The sequence below is a fragment of the Myodes glareolus genome, chromosome 23 (assembly GCF_982192425.1).
Source record: "Myodes glareolus chromosome 23, mMyoGla1.1, whole genome shotgun sequence".
Lineage (NCBI taxonomy): Eukaryota > Metazoa > Chordata > Mammalia > Rodentia > Cricetidae > Myodes > Myodes glareolus.
In genome coordinates this window covers 58,204,148-58,229,474 of record NC_142048.1, presented here as the reverse complement: position 1 = coordinate 58,229,474, position 25,327 = coordinate 58,204,148, and the positions used below count along the sequence as shown (strand labels likewise).

The following is a 25,327-nucleotide window of genomic DNA, read 5'->3' as shown; positions in this document are numbered from 1 at the left end:
AATCAGAACTGGAGAAATGTCACATGTGCTTAGCATATAAGCATACTTCCGCCTGACTTTATCATTCTTACTTGAAGCACATTTATAAAAAGAATAGAGTGAACTCAGTGTGTTTCAACAAAACAGAGCACGTGAAGCTGAGAGAGAAAAGTGTTGGGGGGGGGTAGAGAAGAAACCATGCGGTTGGAGTTGATCAAAATGTCATATGCATGGCCACACAGGCCAGGCCGCGAGGCTCTGAGAGAGGACTGTTGGCCTACACTCCAGGTCCTTCAATCGCTGACTCGATGTTACTGAAGCTGATGCTTTACTTAGTGAGAAAGACAAGCCCACTGAATCCTATTACACATGCGTGTTCCAGTCGTGGAAAGAGAATGTCATTCTTGGGTCAGAACTTGTCTCAATACTAATCTTGCTTTCCCCATCAGTGAACTCACTGGGCTTGGCGTGCATTAGCTGTGAATTTTGAGTACATGGGGATCTGTCTCAACTACTTACTCATTGCCCCCAAATCCAAAACTTTCTGAAAACCAAACATTTACTTCTAACTTACGTGGCGATGAAAATCTAGGCCTAGCCCCAACTTGCTCATCAGCACAATGTAAACTGACGTGAGACCCAGGTGGCTTAAACTCTGTGGGTCTGTCTGGGAACACTCCTGCCCTTCTACTCAGGATTAAACTTTGGGATTAGAGGATACTGCCCCAAATCTACCAGGGATAAAAACACCACTTTAACGTTTTAAAATGTGGATTCCAGAATGAGCTTTGCCTTAGCAGTAAAGCAGAGGGCTGCTGTAGCAGTGCTGTGTGGGTTTGAACTAGGATGGGGACCGGATTTCTCACTATGTTCAAGATGCCTGTGACTTCACAGGACCCGGCGGGGCCCTGGCTGGTGGATGGAGCTCAGCAGATCCGATGTGCCTCTCAACAGGAGGCTCCTGCTTCCTCCTGTCCTCATCTCTCAATCTCTCTCTCTCTCTCTCTCTCTCTCTCTCTCTCTCTCTCTCTCTCTCTCCCCTTATTTCTTAGAAGTATAGTTCTATATCATTGTCTAAAAATTATGGGATAATAGAGGGACACAGATAGAATGAATATTCAGTTTGTTCTACTGATCATTGTGACTGGATACGTAGATAGAGATTTGGCTTTGGGCAATTAAGAAGGGCAAGGGTATGGCTGCTGAATGGCCCCCACTGCAATTTCACAGGTTCGTGTTCATAGCTTGTGTGTGTATGTGTTTGTGTGTGTATGTGTGTATGTTTTTAATGTGTGACTGTATATGTGTGAGGGTATATATGTATATGTGTGTGCCTATGTGTGAACTTATGTGTTTGTATATGTGTGTGTTGTATGCATATGGGCATGTCTATGCATATATGTGCATGTGTGTACATACATGCATGTGTTTGTATGTGTGTATCCTTTCAGACCTTCCTATATTACTCTAGCAGACAAGTGGCATACAAGGAACTAGTTCCGTCTGCTCAGTCGATGTCGTGGCCACTTGTTCATTTGGGTAATGGCTGCAGTTTCTTTTTCTCCAGATGGAGTACATTGACACCACGCTGGGCACCTACACTGCTCTGTCTGCAGTGGAGAGGAGGAACCCCGTCCCCTTTGGGTACTAGTCTGAACTTCCTGGATCCCTGGTGGGCCACTGTCCACTCCCCAGCCCACTTCCCACGTGGCTAGGTTTTAACACATGCAAACATCTTTGCAAACATCTCTTGGAGCCTGCACGTGTTCTCAGGACTCCCCAGTCTTCATGGTAGGTAGGGTTCTCTAAATGATCAGAACTGGTGGGCTGTGCAGATTACAAAAGGAGACTTTCAGATTGGCTTTCATCGTCTGTGCAGGGTCTTCCCATGGAGGAGACCCTAACTTAGAAGGCCTGGAGGGTGCGGGAGAACCACTTCTGTCTGCACTGGAAGACTGAAGAAGCTGGGCTCTGGTGTCAGTGAAGAGCAGTGGCAACCACTGAAACCCCAGGGTGGATGCCCGGACCATCCAGGAACCAAGGCAGACAGGCAGCACTGCATCTCTCTCCTGTCTTCCCGTCTGGGCTGCCACTCTGGGGGAATCTTTTCCCCTTTGTTAATCTTTCCTAGAAAGACACTCAACGACCTGTCCAGAATCATGTTTCTTAGTTGACTCCAAATCTAACTACCATATTAAGATTAATGTTAATTAAGCTAATTAAGATTGACTACCACATCTGGGAGATGATGACGCACGCCTTTAATCCCAGCACTCTGGAGGCAGAGGCAGGTGGATCTCTGTGAATTTGAGGCCAGCCTGGTCTACAAGAACTAGTTCCAGGACACGCTCCAAAGCTACAGGGAAACCCTGTCTCAACAAAACAAAACAAAATAACAACACAACAAAAAGATTAATTACCACAGTCTCCGTAGTCTGGGGGACACAGGTACTGTCTTAGTCAGTGTTTTATTGTTGTGAAAAGACACCATAACCATGGTAACTCTTTTAAAGGAAAACATTTAACTGGTGCTGGCTTACAGTTTCAGAGGTTCAGTCCATTACTGTCATGGCTGGAGGTACGTAGAACTAAGAGTTCTACATCCAGACCTGCAGACAGCAGGAAGTAAATACCACACTAGACCTGGCTTGAGCATTTGAGACCTCAGAGCCCACCCCCTAGTGATGCACTTCCTTCAACAGGGCCACACCTCCTAATAGTAACACTCTCTATGGCCAAGCATTCAGACACATGAGTCCTACGGAGGAGTCCTATGAAGGCCATTCCTGTTCAAGCCACCACAGGTACCATAGGGCATAGACGAAGATAACTGCTTTCCTTTGTCCTGCCAGTGTAACCACATCGCCAAAGCTCATGTCAGCTGAACCCACCTGTGTAGTCACATGACCACAGCTTCTCCTACTGGCAACATGCGGAAGGCTATGTCTTCAGCATGGGAGAGTGTCTATAACCTATGAATCTGCAGCAGTAAGCAAGTTCATGAATATTCAACAGCACACACATGTGAGGTGCCCCTCCAAGCCGCATGCTCAGTAGCTAAATGCAGTTGAAATAAGAACAGGTCTCTCCGGCAGAGTGATTCAGAAATACTTCTCTCCTCTAGGCCAAGGCAGACCATGCAATGTGTTTGAGTGAGAACGCTCTGGGCTCTCAGTCAAGGCCAAGTGTGTGTGCCTGAGGCTCCCCAGCTCCCCAGGACACACTACTCTTAAAGTTTTCCCATTGGTGCCACACAGAGAATGATGGAGATAATGTGTGTGTGTGTGTGTGTGTGTGTGTGTGTGTGTGTGAGAGAGAGAGAGAGAGAGAGAGAGAGAGAGAGAGAGAGAGTTTAATTTTTCCGGACGGAGTCTCTCTGTGTAGCCCTGATTGTCAGGCCGGCCTCAAACTCACAGAGACCCACCCACTTGCCTCTTCCTCCCAAGTGCTGGGATTAAAGATGAGTGTCGCCGCTGCCCTGCTTGGAGACAATGTTTTTCTGAAAAGATTATAAATTAACAAAATTTTCAAATATGCAGAAGGATTGGATTCCAGTATGTTCCTTCCACGCTCCTGTGTGGCTGCCCCACTGTGATCCTGTGCAGGGACGGGCCCAAGACTGAATCTAGGGTCACGTTCTGAATGTCCCTATCAAGCTGATGAATGGCATATCTGAGTTACTGAAGTCCAAGTGTATCTTTTGATGACAATCAATCTGGAGCAGCTGTTGAGAGGAAGTGGAAAGGCAGGTGCCCACACAGGCCTAGTCAGAACTCCCAGCAAGTCCCTCTGGACCTGCTGCTCAGGGGCCTGCTGTCCCTGGTCCAGTCACATCGGGTTACACGAGCAATGTCACGTTCAACAGAATAACAACAGCAAAATGAAAGTAGATAGGAATTGCACACTCCTGTAAGAATGTCTGCTCACATTCCCTAGGGTCAAACTTCATCTGAGGGATTTAAAATGCATTGTCTTTTTGTGCCAGCCAGTGTAGAGGAAAAAAAAGAAGATTTTCCTTAAGTCTGATTTGTTTAATTACAACCTCAACTTTCGCCCCAACTGTGCGCTGAAACAGCACCTGACAGTCCCCAAGACTGTGGGGACATCATTCAGCCACCACAGTGAACTCAGTGGGCTCTAAACACACGAAATCGGGAGAGAAAAATAGTGGAGGCAGCAGGGAGGAATTGTGTATATGTGGGGGAGAGGGTAGAATGACTTTCATCAACACAGAAAGATGGCCAGGTTTTGTGTCTCTGGGGGAGGCCCCTCCAGCTACTGATGTGTGGCAGCTTCAGTGAGGGTGGATTTTGTTCAGATCAATGGTTTGCTAAGAAGGTAAACGCACTCAGTCCTAGAAAACTGCCTTTCAGTTGTGACAGCCATACTTGGAAGAAGCACCGGGCGTGAGGACCACTCACACAGAAGGTGATGCCGGCCACAGTGGAGACAAATACTACCTCAGTGCCCTGGTCGGCCTGCCCTGCTCAGAAAACCCACCTTTGTCAACCTCAGTGCCCTGGTCGGCCTGCCCTGCTCAGAAAACCCACCTTTGTCAACCTCAGTGCCCCGGTGGGAATGCCCCATTCAGAGAAGCGGAGTGGCTCGGGAACACAGTGGAGACATTAAAGTAGAAAACATAGACCTCAGGAAGCTGTAGAGTCATCAGAGTCTGCAAGGAGACAGCTGGGTAGGTGACAGCAGTGGCTGGCAATCCAGCTGCTAGGAAAAGACCTCCGCAGAGTTGCAGGCAGTGGGTGGATAATGTAAGGCCCTGGGATCTACTTGGCTGAGTGGTGTTACCCCACAGTGAGGCTGGCAGGTGAGGAAAACCTGAACCCACAGCCCATGCAAGCTTGCCACCCCGCCTCTGCAAGCCTCCCTTCTCGTGTCTCTCCAAATAGGCTAGGTTTCTTGGCCGAGGTGCGGTGCCTACAGCCTTTTTTGTGTGCTTTCCCTCCGGGCTGGCAGTTGTGGAGTTCAGGTGGAGCATTTGCCATCTTTGCTCTTTTCAGTCTCGCTGTTGCTTCTGTTAAACTCATCAGTGAGCGTCCATGTGCATGATTGTGGTCTTACATAATCTGCTCTCTGCAAGGTCTCCCCCAGCCGGCAGGTTGCTCCGGGCTGAGGGGACCTAAGTAGATATGCTGTCACACGGGCATTGCATGTAGTCTGTCAAATGTTTACCTGGTTGTGGCAGTGGCTTTTCTTTTGATATTGAGCTTTCCGGGCCACAGGAAGCTCACAGAGTCTTGCAGGCTATCACAAAACCTCTGCACTTGCCCCCACGGTTTGGGATGTAGTTTAATGCAATCAATAACCGTATTGTTATACACAAGAAATTCACTTGGGTAAGAGGTGTGCCTGTTCCGACCTGGCCGGAGGTTTACCACACTCAAGATGTGCAGAGGGACGTGGGGAGTTGTGATGGGGTTTATGTAAAAATAAAGAAGCGATCTCATTGGTATGCATTATTTCCTTCCCATTTTAATCAACAATTAAATTCATACCAAAGAGATACTTTTTGAGAAATTTCTTTATATAATTTATGGTAAAATGCTTGATTTGTATACTTGCTTGCATACCTCTGTAAATACTCAGGGTCGCACCAAAAGTTCCTGGCTGGTGGGGGGAGGGTAATGAATGAAAAAAAATAAGAAACCCCACTCTGAAGACTCATGGGTTCATGTGGCCACACAGAAGAACAGCGTGGCAGTTTCCAAAGCTGTCCTCAGACAGGACTGAGTGGTACCTTCTGCATGGTATGGGCTCTTTCTGCAAGGGTCTTTTTCCACACTGAAGGGTAAAGCCTGCATTGTGTAGTCACCCTGGGGAATCAGGGCTCCCTCTGCAGAGCAGCCTCCTTCTGGAGCAGCATCCTCAGCTCTGTCGGGTGAACAGCTTGGCTTCGCCCGCTCTTGTAAACTGTACACCCGTGGGATTCAGTTTCCAAGTTGCCAGGATAGCAAAACTCTGAAACACAGTGCTTTAGGCATTTGGGGCTATCTAAAGGTACCTGTTGGCATCCCTGTCTGTCCCTCTTCAAGCCGGTCCCCCGCTGACCAGCCACAGCAGCTGTGCAGTAGCTGCCCCTCACCTTGTAACTCTCTGGTCTTGTTTGGTGAATGAACAGAACACCTTCCCCTTGTCTTTCTCTAGTGTGGCTGTGTGCCTGCTGCTCTCTGTGGCCACCCCTGACGTGGCACTGCTGCTTCCTCACCTTCTGAACATAGAAGGACAGTGTGCTACCATGCACCGAGACATTCACCGTGGCCGTGTGTGGTCTGCACGGCCCCTCCCGGCATCACACGTTATAAGATTCAGAACCCTGACCTAGCTCCGTCATCAGTGCCACACAGTGAGCGTTAAAGAGAAGGACAGAACAAGCAAACACACACATTGCATATGTCAAGGTCTAGTTTACTACCGGGGCCTGGAGTTTTAAAAGCAGATGCCGTTGGAGGCAGCCCCTCCCCAGGTGCACCCAGTTTAACCAAATCTGGAAGATGTGGGCTTTGCCTTGGGCTTCTCCCTCATCCCCGGCACCCGTAAGACGATGCCATACTTTTTCGTTCTCTGTCTCCTCCCTGAATTTTCTTTGATGTTTTCACCTCTGCCGCATGCTATGCCTCCGTCTGCGAAATTTCCATAGTACTAACATGTGGCTCATCCCTTCCTGAGTCGATGCTTAGTTCATGTCCTGAATATTCATCTCGGTGACTTCCACCTCTGAGAGTTTTGCTTTGATCTTATTAAAGTCTGCTTTCCTCTCAAGTATTGTTTCTTGTCCCTCTTCTTATAGCCAGTCCATTTTACTTCTACAGGAGTCTTAAACATGCTTTTTGTATAGTCTATGGCCTGCCATCTTACGTGGAATACTATGGTTGCTTGGTACCTTTGCCACTGGTTGCCCAAAGAGGTTGTTCTGTAACCTGTCGCTTAGGGTATGACATGGTATGGTGGTTGGTTTTCATCTTTAATTTGCCGCAATTTAGAATCAACTATAAAGGAAGTCTGGATGTGAGATTGGATGAGACTGGCCCGTGGACATGTCTGTGACAGCGTTGGAAGACCCAGGTCACTATGGGCAGCACCATTCCCTAGGCTGGTGATCCCGGACTGTGTGAGTGCAGACTGAGAGCTGAGCCCTAGCAAGCATGTATGCATTCATTCTCCCCGCTCTTAACTGTGAGTGTGTTGCAGCTCGCTACTTCGAGTTCCTGCCTTGACTTCCCCTCAGTGATAAACAGCAACCTGAAATGGGGAGCTGATGAATATTTTCTCCCCTAAGTGACTCTCAATTGGGACATTTTTATCACAGCAACAGAAATGGAGCCAAAACATATGATATTCCTAAGTACTTAGCTAGGGACCTGCATGGCCTATGCAAAGGGTGAGGTCTCCAGAGTTTTCCATTGACCGGTCAGTCCTCCAGACCGTCTCATGCCAACCCTCAGCTTGGAATCGCTAGCATGCCACTGAAGCTTGAATACCTAGACACAGGAAAAAACCAGCGGTGGTCTTAACTCCTCTGGGGCGGATGTCAATGTAGCCATCTCTGCCTTCTGCCTGGGTATCATGGGCAGGGCTTTTACAGAGCACTGAGACGCCAGCACCTTGGTTGTAAACCTGATGCATTTCTAGGCTAGTGGCATGCTCCTTCCCCCATATGACAGTTCAAGGCCTTTGGGTCCTTTGCCTTTGGATATATCCAAAGCCTTTGGATACAGGAAGCAGAATAAGAAGAGCCTGTGCTCACTCGGGAATAGGTGGAGCCTCCTTAGGGGCTAAGTGATCTCTTCCGTCCATCAACACCTGCCCCTTTTCTAAAAGCCGTAGTCGCAGGTGAGCTGGCCCACAGTGTCTCTGAGCTGACTAACAAGGCATTCTGGGGTAGTGCCTTTCCCAGCGAAAGAAATGAAGGGATTCTCTCCTTAATTATACATTCTAAGTGGGTGATGCTCTCGGGTTGTTTGAACTTGCCTGGATTGCCTGTTAAGACTGATGGAGTATCTGTGAGTCTCTGTGTGTGCTCCATCATTAGTAATAGGGACATACGCTGCAGATAAGCGTCCCGTGTCAGCCCAAGACGCGGACCTCACTACATTTCACACCAACACCATATTTGTCAAAGTTTCACTGTGTCTCTATGCATCTGCCAGGCATCCCTGGAAGTGCCTGAGCCAGAGACCTTCGGCTTGTGAATAGATTAACCTGACGTGTTCATGCGAAATAACATGCTTACCATGTGTACAGAAGGCCCTCGGTGGCACCGCCCACAGTTCCATCACCTGCCCCAGCTGACCCATCCCAGGTGTGATTTGCATAACATCTGTGTGTCACACCCAGGCCAGACTGCTTTGTCCCAAGCATGCTGTGATGGCTCACCTGTTCAAACATTCCGTGGTAAACAGAACTGAGTGCAATAATGACTTGGGTATTTTTCTTAACTGTCCTTTCACCCCTTTGTTACGGCCTCCTAACTGTCTCCTGTCAGCTCAGGAAAAGAATGCCCGTGTTTTTGCTGTGTACTCTAGCCATGAAATTGCTGCTTGCTTGCGAGTTTGAACAGTCAATTCAAAACAGGGTGTGAGCGCTGCAGGCAGCCGCGGAGAAAGCACCGGGTGACTGAGAGGTGAAAGTGACATTGAAGAAGGAAGGGGAAGCGGGAAGCTTTAACGTTAATTAAATAAGGAGGTTGCACAGGAGTAAGGAAGCAGAGTAAGAAACTCGTGCGTTGAGCGGTATGAACACAGCTACAGTGAGCGCTCACGTCTGATTTTCTACACCTGGTCGTCTCCCCCTTTCCTGAAATAAGGTGTATGTCTGCTCTTCTCCCTTGAGATGAACACAGAAAACAGCATGGGAAGGTGTTCCGTGACTGAGGAGCGGGAGGGACAGGACCTGGCGTCACAGAGAAAGCCCTCAAAGTGAGCCCCATTTCCCAGGATGCAGTTCAGGAATCTCAGCCCATGTCACACAGTAGACCACTTATAACTACTCTTCCTAAGAGGGCTCATTTGTAGGATAGTCTACCCAACTTTGGGCTCCCCACATTAAGTTCCGTTATACAGTGAGGGCTTTAGCTGCACAAGTCTTGGCATGCGCGGCTTCTAGGGAGGAGAGCACAGACAAGGCCGACCAGGTGGAGTCTGTAGAGTATAGAGTCTGAATCCTTGCTGAGTGAAAGCAAACTAGATAGAAGAGGTCATGGTCAGCGGTGTGCGATGAAGCCTAGAATGGACTCACAGTGACATTCAGCCCTCTCTCCAGCCCTCGGTCCTATCCTGCCTCTCTAGCAGACATGGCCTCTTGATGTGGCCAAGCACCACCAAGAGCGACAGTCAGAACCCGGAAGTAGACACAGGTCTCAGTGTGTTCCCTTGTAGAGTCTTCTCTAGGCATGGATTCAGCTGAGGGACACACCCTGTCCCTGGTGCTGTGTAACTATGAAGTTTAAATTATCTTAAAATTTACATGCCATATGGCGTTGCTTTGGCTACCGCAAATGTATCCTCTTCGATTCAAAGCAAACTGATTTTGTTTTGTTCAATTGACTGAATTTTATTAAATACATAGAAACCAATTTAGTTTTACAGTGATACAAAAAGTCAATTTTTGTGGATTTCTTGGCACAAATATAGCCCATTGTGAATTTGTAGTCAGCACAGCCCAGCACTCACCCAGAGCCTGAGGAAGCCCAGGTCTGCCTTCCACAGCCTGCTTAGCAGGCAAACCGCTGAACTCTCCTGACTAGAGATCCGCTTTGCAACCCTTCATTTATTGTTTCAAGTGGTAATTCCATTAGCTGGCTATTTTTGCTCTGCCTTGTGTAATACAATTATCACAAAGAATACGTAGCTCAAAACAATTGCGTGACTCTAAGTTCACCTCCCTTTAAAAGATTTCTTTTTAATTTGGCTGGCTGTTTTGTTTTTGTTTTTGTTTTTGTTTTCAGTGTTGAAGGAACCCAGGCTTGTGAAGCCTCTGTGAATGGGCTGCTGAGACAGCATGTGTGCAGGTCCGAGAGCCTCTCACTCTTCCTGACTGAAATGGACTTAGCTTTTGCTCACTCTGGTCCCATCTGAACGTGTCCCAGCATATCAGAGTCTAGATAAACCAAGAACATATTGTAAATGTTGCTGTGTCCTCCCAGACTTAATCATCACTATCCCATAGTTAACACACAAGTCTCTGTAGTACACACTTTATGTATTCTGTGCTTCTTGCAGACATTCTGTCTTGACTCTTCTTTCCGGCTGCCCTGCTTGCTATGTGTGGGCAGTTACACACCTCATTCACCTTGGGTTCCCAGGAATCACAGCTCTCTTAGTCCATATAGAAACATAGTTTCTGTTCTCTTAACTGAAACGTCATCATTTTTAATCAGTAGCGCATCTCAAAGACACTGGATTGTGTCTCGCCTGAACTTTCCGTTTTCAGCTTCTCTAATGAAGACCTTCTTCTGCTCTTTTGAGAATCACAGACTGCTAACCTTACCTGTAGTCTAGAAAATTCTACCATCCTTTGTTTCGTCTTAAGGTCTTCATTTCTTTAGTGATAGAGTGGGATGCCCTGCTTTCTTCAGGGTTCACCGGGCTAGGAAGCATGGTTGACCAGCATTCAGCATATGTAGGTTGATGAATTCATGAGATGATATGCCCACTCGGCGTGGAAAAACAGATGTCCTGATGCAAAGGTAACAGCGTGAAAGCCTTTCCCAGGTCATGGTGCCATCGTAAATACTGCGTTTCTTGGCGGAATCGGTGGTCAAGGAATGGCACCTTGGACAGCTGTCTATGACAAGCGTGTCAGGGCGGCGTGGATCCTTAGAGTGCACACAAAATGAAGAATAGCATCATTGCCCATCGTGAGGCCTTACTCAGCATCCTGTCCTGGTTCAGATGAAGCAGGGTCCTGTTAGTGTAGCATCAGCAGCATTTTGTGTACATGTATGTATGGCCTACACCCGTGCCTGTGTTTCCTTGTCTGTGCACACATGCATAGAAGACAGAGGGTCATATCAAGTATTGTTTTTTATTGCCTCCCACCTTTTTATTTTCTTTTGAGTCAAGGTCTCTCACTGATCCTGGAGCTGTAGGAATCCTCCTGTCTTTGCCTCCCTGGTATTAGAGTTACAGGTCCAGGCTTCCACATCTGGATTTGATCCTGACTCAGGTCCTCGTGATGGACCAGCAAGTGTTTTACCAACTGAGTCATCGCCCAGCCGTTTCCACATGCTCCGCTGCTGTCTTATTTCCTCGAGTGGATTTTGTTTCGTATGGTTAGATGTGTGGTTCACGGCATAGAGTGGAGTTCTCGTGTGAGCAAGGAGATGCCCCATCTGCAGAAATGTTGAAATGGTGATGGACATTTAAGGTAGTATGAATAATGGGTGCCAGAAAGTCTGCTGGCAGGATTTCTGAGCCAGGATAATTCTACCAGGGTGGGCGTGGGGTCAGCCTCACCATGGTAACTGTCTGCCACACTTGGTTTCCTTGATGTCCCCTCTCTCCAACACCACATCTGGATCTCTGGCTTTGAACAGGTAACAGGAATGCTCAGCCATTGTCTCCCCTCCTTTTTCCCAGGACAGAGTCTCCCTGGCTCTCTCTGCAGAGCGGGCTAGCCTCAGATTCAGAGATCCACCTGCCCTCACCAACCGAGTGCTTAGATTAAAGGCATGCGCTGCCATGCCTGGCTTCCATCCAGGTTATTCCTAAGGACACTGCCTTTTGGTGTCCAGGAAGAAAAGGAAGCGGAATGGGACCTTCTCACCTACATTTGAACCCTGAACTTACTGTTCACTTGTTAGCATGAGTTGTCTTTATGAAAACAGATGTCCCATGACCACTGTTTGGTTCGACGCTCTAGCTCATTGGTCCTCAGCCTCCCTAACACTGCAACCCTTTGATACAGATCCCTTGTCGTGATGACCCCCCCCAAACCATAACATTATTTTTATTGCTCCTTCACAACTGTAATTTTAGTACTGACACGAATAGTTACATGTATCTCTGATATGTGGAATATCTGATATGTGACCCCTGGGAAGGGGTCACGCCCCACGGGGTGAGAACCACCGCTTTCGTTATAGATCATGATGGGATGAAAGAGGAGATGGGGCCACAAGACACTGAGGGGACTGTGGAGACATCGCACGTCCACAGGACAGAGAGTCTGCTGACGTTTATTTCCGAGGAAACAGATTGCGCTCTCCACTTGACGACTGGAGATGATTTTGACATTTAATGGGCATCCGAGTTTAATCACAGTTTCCCTCGTTGATGATCTTGCTAACATTTCAGTGCCTGCGATTGACAAAGGAGATTGACAAATGACTTCCTAAAACAGAGAGGCCTGGCACTGGGGGTGGCTTGACGGTGAACGCGGAAGACCCCTGCTTGCCTGGAAGCTTATTTTGTTTATGTTCCGGTCATTTCCTGGGTACGAGTGAAGCTGGACCAGTGCTGATTGTTTCCTGGGTGGACAGTTGACAGCTGCCGTGTCACCTGGTCTTGAGGTCTTCAGAAAGCGTGGTGTACCAGGTGTCTTCAGAGGCCATCGCGGGTGTGAACACATCCTGCATGCCTGTGTGTCGCGCTCTCCTGTGCCCACTGTCACTTTTCATTTTAGCATCCTGGCATTGGGATGGTGCTTGTGGAGTCAAGAACATCATTTTGGCCTTCACTCATAATAGTGTCTGAGAAGCCTTGACTTTTATACAGTCTGTAATTTCAAACATACATTGTATGCTCCCTTCTCTCCCCTCCCTCCCCTCCTCCATTCTCTTCCGCTCTAATCTGGCCTAAGGTAGAAGCACTTCTCACCTGAAAACTCACTGTGTGGCTGGGGACAAATGATTGGGAGGTCTTATTTGTTAGTGGGGCTTCCTTCATTATTTTGTGATTATTAATTAATTAATTAATTTAGTATGTAGGTAGGAAGAGCTGAGTGATTCAAAAGATAGTTGGACAAAATACACAATAATGAAATAGCTTTGTTATGGGGCTCGTGGCTTCCTTGGCACTGTTTTTATTCTAAAATTGGTTATTGTATGTAACATTTCATGCTATGGCAGAGGACATACATTTGTGTGGGAAATGCATAGCTCATAAATAATCACATGAGGAAGACAAGCAAACATATTTGATGAAAACACCGAGAAGCAAGAGACAAAAGTCATTTCTCAGAACGGGAGGTCCCAGGCTAAATCTCCTCCTTCCTACCTCTCCTGACTAGTAGGTATGCAGTTAGGTGTGTTAGGATTATGAAGGGAAGTGTGTAGGTGGGGATGCGTGTGCTTAGCAACATCCTCGTTTTTGCGCTGTTCCTAAATGGGAATTGATATTTTAAAAAATAATGTTGACACCCATGCCCCAGTGGATGACCTCATATTTATGTGCATAGGGGTAACCCTAATCAAATTCAGTGGAGGGGGGGGAGAGAGAGAGAGAGAGAGAGAGAGAGAGAGAGAGAGGGAGAGGAGAGCGAGACTAGCTGGATTGCAGCCTGTATGAAAGGGGATTCACTGGAATAATTTACAGGCTGCATTGAGCTAATCCGACAATGGCTGGCTGTGAGTGGGAAGTCTGAGGATCCAGTAGTTGCTCAGTCCACAAGGCCGGATGTCTCCGCTGGCCTTCAGCATGTGCTTGGATCCCAAAGAAGTCGGCTCTATTGCCAGTGAAGGAAGTGCTAGCAAGGCAAGGGCAAGCGGACAATGAGCAAAAGCTTGCTCCTTCCCTGTTCTTACACAGACTGCCAGCAGGAGGTGTGGCCCAGATTAAAGGTGTGTCTTCCCACCTCAAGATATGGATGGAAGGTGTGTGTCTTCCATTTCAAGATTCAGTACTGGGGCTAGAAGTGGATCTACCAATTCAAATCTTGCCAAATATCTCTCGGGTGGATTGTAGTTCATTCCGGATGTAGCCAAGCTGACCACCGAGAATGGCCACCCCACAGCCGTGAGTTTTGTTCAATTGATCCCACCATCACCATGGCCATACCAATCTTCACATTCTGAGAAGACTCTGTTTCACATCTAAGCACCGGCAACTGTCAGGGTCCCTTTGTGAGAACCAAAGACGGCTCTTCCTATGGGTCCCTACTGCTCATGAGGTTAGGAGAATGTTCGTGCTGGGTCTTTAGGGCAAGACAAGATCCCTCTTCCCCTGTGTCTTCTTTAAGAGACCTGTCTATAACTGGTCACTCTAACATTAAAAATGTGCAACATGGAGGTAGCTTGGAATCAATTGTATCAGACATTTTGAAGAAGTTTTCTAATTGATTAGAAAATCATGGATGAGCTATTCTGGAAATATTACAGGATCCCGAGTCAGGGTAAACATGCAATGCATTTGGTGAATTTTTCTTTTCTCCTGGGGACCGTGAAAAGGTGTTCTCTTTCCAACAACTGTAGGTGGATGATACGTTAATATTTTCAGCAATGGAGATGTATGGTTCTAAACGCGTAGTTACTAAAAGAGCCGTAATCATATTACATCGTGGGAGCCTGAGAGTTGGTTACTATGTTCCAGCGAGTTTGAAAATGGTAGAGATTCGAGGTGAGGGGAGGATCGAGGTGGGGGGGGGGGTGAGCATGGAGCGAAACTTCTCAGATTCTTAAAACTGCGGTCCATGTGGAGGTCAACCGTCTGATTTCACATTCTGGCCTTGTGTCTGTATTAAATGTCACCACGGAGAATGTTTCTTATCCAGTGATGGGGAAAACATGTCCTTGTGTGTGTGCAGGGCTGGTAAAAAGCAGAGGGGAGCACACTGGCGCCTGTGAGTTAGGACTTAGAGAGTGGGCTCGTGCCTTTATTTTTAGCCTGTAGGATTGCTTATGTTTGAGCATCCCTTGCCATCCACGCACACCGAGGATACACATCCAGTTAAGAGGAATCGTTCTCCTGTTCTAGGGGTACATGTCCAGGTAAGGAGAGTCGTTCCTGTGTGCTGAAGGACCGTGCCTGTTGAGCGTGAGCCCACCACTGGGCCAACACATAAAACATCCCTGGAGCACAGATGTGGCGTACGGAAAGGTCACAGGACATTGAAATTCTAGGCTGACATTTTCTGCAGAGCATTCTTTTTGCGTTCGTTATTCACAGCCTGTCATGGCTAACCTGGATTCCCGTCCTGGGAGATGACCCCGGCTGGGGCAGAGCCTTCAGTATTTGCCCTTCTACACAGCAGATCCAGGAAGAGGTACTCACTGTGGATCCTTCTGGTAGCACGGGAAGTCTCTTGAGATTCACTGTGCAGGCAGATTTAGATTCTGTTGCTGTGTCCTCTGGAGGCAAAAGCAGCTCATTCCGGGGCTGGCTAGATGACTTAGCAGTGGCGGTGCCGCCAAGCCTGGCCACCTGAGCTTCATCCTTAGAAGATACAGGGTCAAAGGAGAGAACTGGCTCCCGGAAGTGGTCCTCTGATCCCAACATGTTCAAGTCACGCTGCCCCCAACACACACAAACAAATAATTTAAAAATGAACAAAGTTTTTAATCAATGTATATAGCCTTGAAGTTACGTTCTTCAGCACCTGGAGTGTTCTCCTGAACCAGCGGTCATAAAACATAAAGCTCTAATATCCTGGCTCTGATATTCTGACTCTAGACACTGAGATGCATGCACTTTGTCAAGCAGTGCTGTGCCCTGTTCTATGTGAATTAAAGAAGGGAGATGACAGTAGATTGTTCCCACCATGGACGTGTGATTGTCGCTCAGTGCGTGACACAGAAAGCGTTGAACATTGAGTGCTAAGGCTGGAGCTCTGGGGACCGCGAGACACTGATTAGTGAATGAGGAGAGCTAGAGACCAACAGTCGGGCCCAGATGTTGATCCGGATGTGTTTGCCAAGGGGGTGTGGAGCCTTGTGACAGGATGACGTCTGTTGAGTGCTAAGGCAGACTACAGGGAAGTCAAACCATGACCCCAGCCATCCCCTCGGAGGGCAACTGAATTTGCAAAGGCCACTGTCATGGCCACTGTCATGGGGTACAGACATTAAAACCCCTGTTTTAAGCAGCCCGCATTTGGGGAACATAACTATTTTAAATGCCACGAGCATCTCCTTCTAATTCGCTTGTTACTTCTTTCCTATGTTTCCAGCATTCATTATCATGGCCTACATACAAGCATGCACCATTTTGTGGGTCAGGGCATGGGAGAGTGCATGACTTAAGGTACAGCTATGTATTAGCTTAGGGTGTAAAAGCTGACGACATGGGAAACCAAGGCAAGGAAGCTCCATTGCTCTGTGGTCCTCTTAGAGGCCCTATTTTGTGAACTCATCTACTCAGGTGGCTTCAGTGTTCTGCACAGGGAAGGTTCCCAGGCCTTGCTGTTTTTGAGTTCTAGATTCTTAAAGCTGTTGTTTCTCTGTCTATGGCCTAAACCTTGACAGTTCAGTTTACATTCGACATGACCGATACAAACATGAGGCTTTCTCACTAAAGATACCAGTCTGCCCCCCTTGATATTATATCTGGTGATGTCAGTTCACCATTCCAAGGACACTGACCAGGTACAAAAGAACGTGCTTGTTCCCCTTGCCAAGCATCCCTTATCCAGCCCAGTCTACCCCCTCCACCCCAGCCCCTCCCCTGCCCAGCACAGTCTACCCCTCCACCTCAGCCCCTCTCCTGCCCAGCCCAGTCTACCCCCTCTACCCCAGCCCCTCCCCTGCCCAGCACAGTCTACCCCTCCACCTCAGCCCCTCTCCTGCCCAGCCCAGTCTACCCCCTCCACCCCAGCCCCTCCCCTGCCCAGCACAGTCTACCCCTTCATCTTAGCCCCTCCCCTGCCCAGCTCAGTCTACCCACTCTGACCCCATCCCTCCCCTGCCTTGGCCACTTGGCCTCCCCAGACAGCTGTCTAGATGCCCCCTGCCTTAGTCACTTTATCTCTTTGCAGGGGGTCATTCCTGAACACCTGACCTGACACCTCTCTTCTGCTTCTACCCTCTCCCTCCCCAGGGTTCTTGTCACTTGCCAAACATAACTAGAACTCGTTCACAAGGCACTCAGAGCCCTAGCTCTTCCTCCTTCCCTGGCAATCTCTGCTTTTCTCACTCCGGGTTCTCATTCTGTTGACCCGTGTACCTGTGCACACCATGTGTGACTAACCATGTGTCACTTCATGTGTGCCGCTGCGTGTTCTCGGGACATGGGCATTGCTTGCAAACTAGGCTCGTTCTCGCTTACACGCCAGTTCTTAGAATGGAGCCTTCCTCCTCCCTGGCTTTTCCTCCTGGTGCCTGCCCCCTTCCTTCACACTTAGGAGCAACTTACACCCACAGCTCAGGTCAGTGGCTCCGCCTCCGTGCTGGGTTGGAGGAGCTCTCTTGTCTGTGACTGGGGTCCCTAGTTTGTTCCTGCCTGGTTTCCTGGAGGAGGCCTTTGTCTTTGAGTCCTCAGCTTCTTTGATTCGCCTGCCTTTGGCAATCGATGCCTTCGGGTTTGTCAAGCAAAGGGAATTAATCAGCAACCTTAAAATTAAATGTTACTGGCAAGCAGGGATAATACATTAGTATACATTAAGCATCCTTCATGCAAATGGGAGTTGTGTTGCCAGTTCTGGCACCTGCCAACTTCCTATATGAAGTTCACAGTTGGTGACCATCTCCACTCACCAAAAAGGGTTCAGGTAAGGTGAGCCCGCGTCGACAGTGGGATTACGGTCTGGTACAAGGATCGCTGTCTTTCCTGAAACATCATGTGCTCCTGTGTAGCTTTGTAAACACCTGGGGACATAGCGTCCAGGTGATTTCCATTAGGACAGACACCAGGTGGTGGATGAGGTCACCTTTCTCCTCTGCCGTTTGGCTCCAAGCCATAATGCTGTGTTTATCTTCACAGGTATATGAACCAGGGCACGCAGGAAGACGTCTCCACAGCCGAGCGCTCCCTGAACAAGGAGAGACTTGTGGTTCTGAAACATGCTCTGAATGTGATCGGTTTCAGCAGCCTGGTGAGTCTCCTCATTGGGATTGCACACAGAAAGCCAGCCTCCACCAGTTTGTAAAGATTCGCTCATGCCAAACCATTTCCTGAGCCTCGATAGAGCCCATTGGTTGTTGCCAGCCCTGACAGTGTCCAGCAGAGAACAGGCTTCCATCTGGCCTCCTGGGACCTCCTGTCCAGTAGGGTTAGGAGACAAACAAGGACAGAAGAATAGCAGGTTCCAGGAAGGCAGACACTAGACAACACATAGCAACAAGAAGTTAATGCTAGTTCCTTTCCTTTTTGAATTTAATTTTATGTGTGTGGGTGTTTTGCTTGCATGCAGTGCCCATGGAGGCCAGAAGAGGGCACTGGATTTTTTAGAACAGGAGCTACATACAGTTCCAAACTGCCTTGTGGGTACTAGAAACCAAACCTGGGTCCTCTGCAAGAGCACTCAGTACTCCTAGCCACAGAGCGATCTCTCCCAGCCCTGCCATTTGGAGTAGAAACAGAAAAACCCATTCACATATGTATCTAGAACAAACCACTTCACTGTGAGGAACCTGGGCAGTCTGAAGAAACTGTGTACTGTTAAATGATCGCCCTGCAAACTACCATAACTCACTTACATATCTTCTCTGGGAAGCTAGAGAATGTGTGGAAAGTTTTAGCCCACGGTGATGCCACAGCAATTTCCAAGACAACGGGAAGGCCCGTGGCCCGCTCCAAACTGCCTGGGACTGCTAGCTCTGACTGGATACTGGTCGCTTAGCACGTGGCTAATGAGACTGGGGAAATTATTTTTTCCTATCCTAAAATATTAATTTAAATTTAAATAGCCTTGTGGTTAAAGGCTACTATTCTGAACAGGGCTGCTCCTGAGATTAGACGTGAATGGTTGAGCCTGTAGAGGATGCTCTCGGGAGCCATTTCTGTTTTGTTGATGTGTGATCTCCTCTGCCCTCTCAATATGGAAGTATTTGGGGTGGTGGCCAAGTCCTCGGGAACGGTTAACAAGAGGTCACGGGGCGCCCTGGGATGCCCACAGCTCGTGGACTCAAATGTAGTCTGAAGTACGAGCTCCTTGGTTTTTCAGAAGGCTGTGTCTCCCTTGCCCACGGGCTTCGCTAGCAGGAGCAGCAGAAGGGCAGGTGGAAGCACACAGGGGAATCACCGAGACAGTGCTTGGCAGGACCCTGTGCCTCTCAGAGCCTGGAGTTCTAGGAATGAGAGGCAGTCTCGGTCTTTTTGGTGCAATTGTCCAATGTTTACATTTTATTCTTGTCTTGGCCCCACCCACTTGCATTCTCTGTGTCTGCACTGGCTTGCTTGATGTCTGTTTTCTTATTCCCCCACCCCTGCCTGGTGTTTCTAGACCCCCAAGGGAACAGGAGCACAGACGTGGGGGCGGGCAGGAGACCATTTTACCAAAATACCACTCGCTTGGAAACATAGCTTTGAAATTCCACACTTGATCCTCAAAGGTAGGACAAGCAAAATACCCCTGCTGACTGGTGTAGCTGGTGCCAAGAACTGATGCCCATAAATACCCCTGCTGACTGGTGTAGCTGGTGCGAAGACCTGATGCCCATCCCTTTATCTAAGCCTTTCAAGTAGTGTGCGGACTAAAAACTGCTCCACTTTGGAGTGCTGGCCTCTGCTGTGACAAAGAACAGTGCTTACGGGCAGGCGAGGCCTCTGGAACAAAATCTGCAAAGGATTAGGGTTCTCCGAGACTGGCCCACCTCTGCACCCCATCCCTAACAGCAGGCAAGCTGGCTAGGCCGGAGGGCACGACTTCCCACAGACAGATGCAGGATCCTATGGCTCCAGCTCCCATAGGAAGATTTTCCTGATTCAAATCCACCACAGTCCGCTGTGTGTTGTAGTGAATTTTCATAGCTCTGTCTCCCTCCCTGAATCATAAAACCCCCGAGAGAGCAACTCGTATCCTCCTTGCCTGTATGTCCAGAGGTGCCCACCTTGCAGAACTCTAAAGGGAGATTCATGCATGGTATTAAAGAGGTGGGCTTGTGTTGCACCATCTAAGAAGCAGGGGAAAGGCTGATGTCTAACACAGGGCAGAGTTCAGAGGGAAATGCTGCGGCCTGCCGTAATTATGGAATGCTCCCCATAGGCGTCACTAGAGATGGATGTCTCCAGGCCCTCTCGCTCTAAAGATGGGAAGATGGCAATCCCATGGCAGGTCTTACTCCTCCTTTGTACAGTCCCCGCTTCCCATTCCTCCTCCCCTGCTCTGTGTGCCTCCTGTGCAAGGAGAGCTTGGGACAGCAGGGGTATTTCCAGTCAGAGCTTTGACAAGGATCACTAATTTTTTTTTTTTTTTGGAATGATGATTACCCAGAACGCACTGATTCCTATCAGACCAGCAGCATCCATTTAAGGGCAAAGCACATTGAGTGGAGATTTGATTCTGAGCCCGCATCGGCGGTTTCTCTGGAGCGTTGCGGGTCTGCATAGTGGAGAGCCCACCGCGGAAGTGCTCGTGGGCTCTGAGCGATTCTGTCTGTTCTCTGTAAACACCTAGGAGGTGGAGAACCTGTTTGTTATCCTAGCGGCGATCTTGCACCTCGGAGACGTTCAGTTCACTGCGCTGACCGAAGCTGACTCAGCCTTTGTCTCTGACCTCCAGCTTCTGGAACAAGGTCAGTGGAGCACCACCTCAGTGAGAACGTCGTTGGTGTGCAGTTTCACAGAGTGGCCAGTAGATGGAGACATAGTACAAAAAAGCCAGCCTGGAAAACCATCACTTCCTAGGGCTGAAGTCAAGCGGGGGAGGGGAGAACCTCTTTCTTTTCTCTAAAGAAAAGAGCTTAGGGATAGCAGATAAATAAGCGTTCATGTCCTCCTTCTGTACACCAGACTGACAGCATAGGGGCATCAGCAGAGACTTCAGTTCACGTGATAGTTTCTAAGTAGTCTTTGCCCCCAACCACTGGTCCCCACAGTATTTGGAGACCAGGTCATCAAACATTATAAACACCATTGCTTCCGTTTAAATGCCTTGTTTAAAATCTCTCTCTTGGCTGGGAGATGGTGGTGCATACTTTTAATCTTAGCACTTGGAAGGCAGAGGAAGGCAGATCTCTGTGAGTTGGAGGCCAGGCTGATCTATAATACCTAGCTCCAGGACAGGCCCCAAAGCTACAGTGTAAACCCTATCATGAAAAAATCTTTCTCTTCTTTGCTATTGCCTTTCTAGCCTCATCTACTTTTTTTTGCTTTTTGAAAATACCCTTAAACCACACGTTTTCAATAAACAGCCTGTTTCACCTGTTTCAAAGTTATTTAATAAGACATTTGGAAAAAATAATCCAGCACTGTGAGGGCAATGAAGGGGCAAAATGTATCACGACGGAATCCAGAGAGACGAGGGATTCCTTTCGTGTCTGGAACACTGGGAAGTTTCTCTGGATTCGCTTGACCCCGAGAGTAGCAGCCGCTTTCTGTCCTTTGAGTGTATCTGCATGAAGCATGTACGCAACGAACATACACTGCAGTGTTCTTGGTATCAACATACACAGTGACTTCATACTTACAGCCTGCTTTTGATTTCAGTGGCCAGCATGTTGCAAGTATCCACCGATGAGCTGGCCTCCGCCTTAACAACTGATATTCAGTATTTTAAAGGTAAATCTGCCTTTACCTTTGTACAGTTCCTGGGCTTCTGTCAAGTAGGGAAATTTAAAAAAAAAAAAAACACATCTCAACACGGGAAACTGTTTGCATGGTTCGAGTGCCAACGGAGAGAGTGTTACAAGCCTGTTTGGTCCCCTTTTACTGTATGGGAACACAACTAAGCTCCTGGGAGGCCATTCTGATTAACTAGCCCCCTTCCTAATCAACCTGTCAGTTCAGAAAAACAAAGCCATCAATCTAAGAGGATTTATTCTCATAAAACAAGGACCTTTTGTGGGGGTAGGGCAGGCTTCTCTCCGCCTTTTCCGCTCATAATGGGAGCTGTCATTTATTGAGTGTTTATGGGTGGGTGGCATAGTGCCAACTGTCCCGAATGTTGTCAGCTTTGATCTCACAAATGGTCACGAGGTGGGCACAACTATATCTCTCCTCAGAGAGGAAAGCACTCAGATAAAAAGGGGTTAATCACTATGGATGCCAGGCCCGTGGCAAGAGGCTATCTCCCTTTGCAGGCCGGCTTCAAACACTCTCTACATGTCTAATCCCTGTGTGGCGTGTGGCCCTGCTCGGTGCAGAGAGACTGGGTCTCCCAGGTGTGTAAGACCCTGCTCAGTGTGCAGAGAGACTGGATCTCCCAAGTGTGTATCAGTTATCCACCGTGAATTCACGATTGATACCCTTCTTCAACCTTCCTCTTCAGAGCTGGGAGGGCTTGCGTCCCCCACTCTTGTACACTAAGCTCACCTGCTACCCAGTGAGTCTGTCTTGCTCGCCTCCCTCAGACCCTGACTTACACGGAACTCACCTGCAGGTATTTTCTTGTTTAACTTATGACCTCTGCTCTTAGAATCTCCCTCCACACTACTCAGTGAGTTTTCTCACGATCCACCCATCTGCTCACCAGGTCTAGCTGGCTCCCCTTCCCCCCATCTTCCTTCTCCACAGAGTAGATCCGATCCCCGTGACCCCATAAATACTTCCCATTCTCACTGCTCTCGTCTCTCGACCTGGACCGTGATAACAACCTCTGCCGATGTTTTCATCGGGGCTTTGCTCATTTCCCATCGTTCTGTGGGGACAACAGAAAGGAATGCTAATGTGCTTTCACCTGTGGCCGACAGGCTTGCAGAGATACCTGCTCCCTTAACTCCTCCCTGGAGGGTGGACGTCCAGGTCCCCGTTCATAGCCATTCCTAGCCATTCTCCATCCACACATCCTCACCCAGCCACATGAAGCACCATGATGTTCTGCAGAGGCAGGACCCTGTGCCGCGTGCCTCTGAAAACATGCTAAACTCGCTTGTCCCTTAGCGTGCAACCGTCTGGTTTTCTCCGCTCACACCACCGTCCCCCCCTCACCTTCCCACCCTGTAGGTCACTCTTCAGAACTCCTCAGTCATATAAGCCTGGGAACTGTGGTGGTACCGTCTGTTTCTCTAACTTCTGCTCTTCCACACCCATGACCTTGTCCTTGCCCTCAAGGCAGTGCAGTTCTACACAGTCTCAGTGGCTGCTCCCTGTCCCTGCCACTTGCTCAGCCTGAGACCTAAGGATGCCAAGGCCACAGATAGGAACCCTACCCCCCATTCCTGTGCTGCGCTGTCTCCCACAGAAGTACCACATCAGCTGTGTCTGTACCCAGGCCATCCTAACTCTCTTCTCTGGGTCCCTTCACTGGTCTTTTCACTATGGAGGTTCTCCTCTCCCGCAATGTCCATCACTCCTTTCGAGAGTGGTGGATGCTCCCTCCTGAAGTCTTGTCTCCTAGCTCCGCAGTACATTTGGGTTGATTTTACCATCACAAGTGTTCAAATGCCCCGGGACTGGTTCAGTGCCCAGCCGGAGGGCTGTAATCAAAACACTCACAGGCAGGACCCCGAGTTAGCGCTCTAACTGCAAGGAAACGTCTCAGCCGTGGAGAGGTGAACAGCCTGCTCAGAAGTCCTAGTAAGTCAAGGCACTTGACACTCGTTAGGTGGCATCACGCGTGTAACTGACAGGTGCTTCCAGCATCCCTTTCAAGCATTTTCGGATGTGTGTGGATGTCATGGGGAACGAACAGGACATACACCATGGTGTTGGCTTCTAATGAGGAGACCACTTGTCCTCTAACCTCCTCTTCCTCCTACCAATCCAGGAGACGTGGTAATACGCCGGCATACCACACAGATTGCTGCATTTTACCGGGATCTCTTGGCCAAGTCGCTGTACGGCCGTCTGTTTGGTTTTCTGATAAACGCCGTGAACTGCTGCCTCCAGAATCAAGATGACTATAAAAGGTAGGAGCCATAGATGCATGTGCCTGTATTACCCACTGACCCCGGTGTCACCCAGCCAGTCACACACAACTCAGGAACTGTGGGTGCTGGCCCCTGACTTATCCAGCCACATGGAATTCAGGGACTGTGGATGCTGGCCCCTGGCTTATCTAGCCACATGGAATTCAGGGACTTTGGATGTTGGCCCCGGGGTTATCCAGCCACAAGGTATTCAGGAATTGTGGATGTTAGTCCCTGTGTTATTCTGGTAGACATAACTCAGGCCTTAATTCAGAGAGCTGTTTCATATTACAGCCCAGGGGTAGGCTTCATTCAGACTTCATTTTAACAAGCTAATTTCACTGGAAGGGTATTAGTGATTATGCTTTAGAAATATGAGCCCCCACCCCACCTTCCCACCCACCGGCACAGATGGATGAATCAAACTGTCTCTCACGCATAGATATGCAAATGTGTTCTCTCTAGAATGAAGGTATAGATGTGGCCTTTTGTGCATGGAGAAGAATAGACGGTTTATGAATCTAGGAACAAGATGGTCTAAGAATAAAGCTCAGGAGTTGGTTGAGAGGCCACGTGCGTCTCTTTCGGAAGCAGCTTGGTGATGTGTCGAATTTTGCCGTGAGTGATTTGACAAAGGGTCCCCGGGGCAAAGCTCTTGGCTGCCCGTAATCATCTCTAAGCAGTAGCTTTTCACGGCTATTTGATCATCTAAATATTATAGATTTCCATGGCATTTTGTCAATGAGAAACTCTGTTACTATTCTTATCACTGGCGATGACCTTGAGACGACATCTGGACGTGAAATTGCGCCCGGAAGTCTTCCCAGGCTTGTCTTTGAATGAAGGCCCCTGAGAAACATATTCTGTGGTCCTAGAGTTCTTTACCCAATTCCGGAATTAAGCCATTTCTCGGAAAATATTAAAATTAGCGTCAATTAACGGGAAAGTTAGGAGTATAGACATTTCAGTTTTGAACTAAGGGATATGAAGGACCCGTCAAATGCACCTGTGCAGAATCCCAGCGCCCAGCACTCAGGTGCTCACACTGTTCGGAGAGCTGAGGGCAGCTCAAGCAGCTTAGCAGAAGCGCTTGGCTCTTTCCCTGGTGTGATGAGGGCTCCAGCCCAGCTCCTCATAGAGCTGCAGCTCTTGTTTCTCTGTCTGATCTGTGATTCCTAAGCCCCTCCCCTCCCTGTGATGCAATATGAATTCATGAATGCTTGAGAAACAAAAGTTTGTTCTTGGTCCTGGGTTGGCAGAGACACTCCAGCATGCAAGGGAAGGTTGGGGCTGAGAGCAGTTGGCCAAATGCACCTTGCTGAGGAGTCAGTGGGCCAGGAAACAGGGAAAGGGGAAGTTCAGGAGCCCCACCCCTGGGATGGTACTGTCCATTCCCAGGGGAGTCTCTTCCTCTCCATTAGTCTCACAGACACACACCCCCAATAAGGTGTACCTCAC

The 25,327-nt window shown here is 48.6% G+C and overlaps 1 protein-coding gene across 2 annotated transcripts in view; it reads left to right on the top strand.

Moving 5' to 3' along the window:
* The window catches only part of Myo16 (myosin XVI), a 473,090-nt gene that overhangs the window by 257,593 nt on the left and 190,170 nt on the right, over positions 1 to 25,327 (top strand). For both annotated transcript variants that reach the window (XM_087900756.1, XM_087900755.1), the window contains exons 17-20: positions 17,844 to 17,955; positions 20,479 to 20,596; positions 21,510 to 21,581; positions 23,728 to 23,869. In XM_087900756.1, coding sequence (XP_087756882.1) covers positions 17,844 to 17,955; positions 20,479 to 20,596; positions 21,510 to 21,581; positions 23,728 to 23,869 — 444 coding nt within the window. The remainder of the gene's footprint in view (positions 1 to 17,843; positions 17,956 to 20,478; positions 20,597 to 21,509; positions 21,582 to 23,727; positions 23,870 to 25,327) is intronic.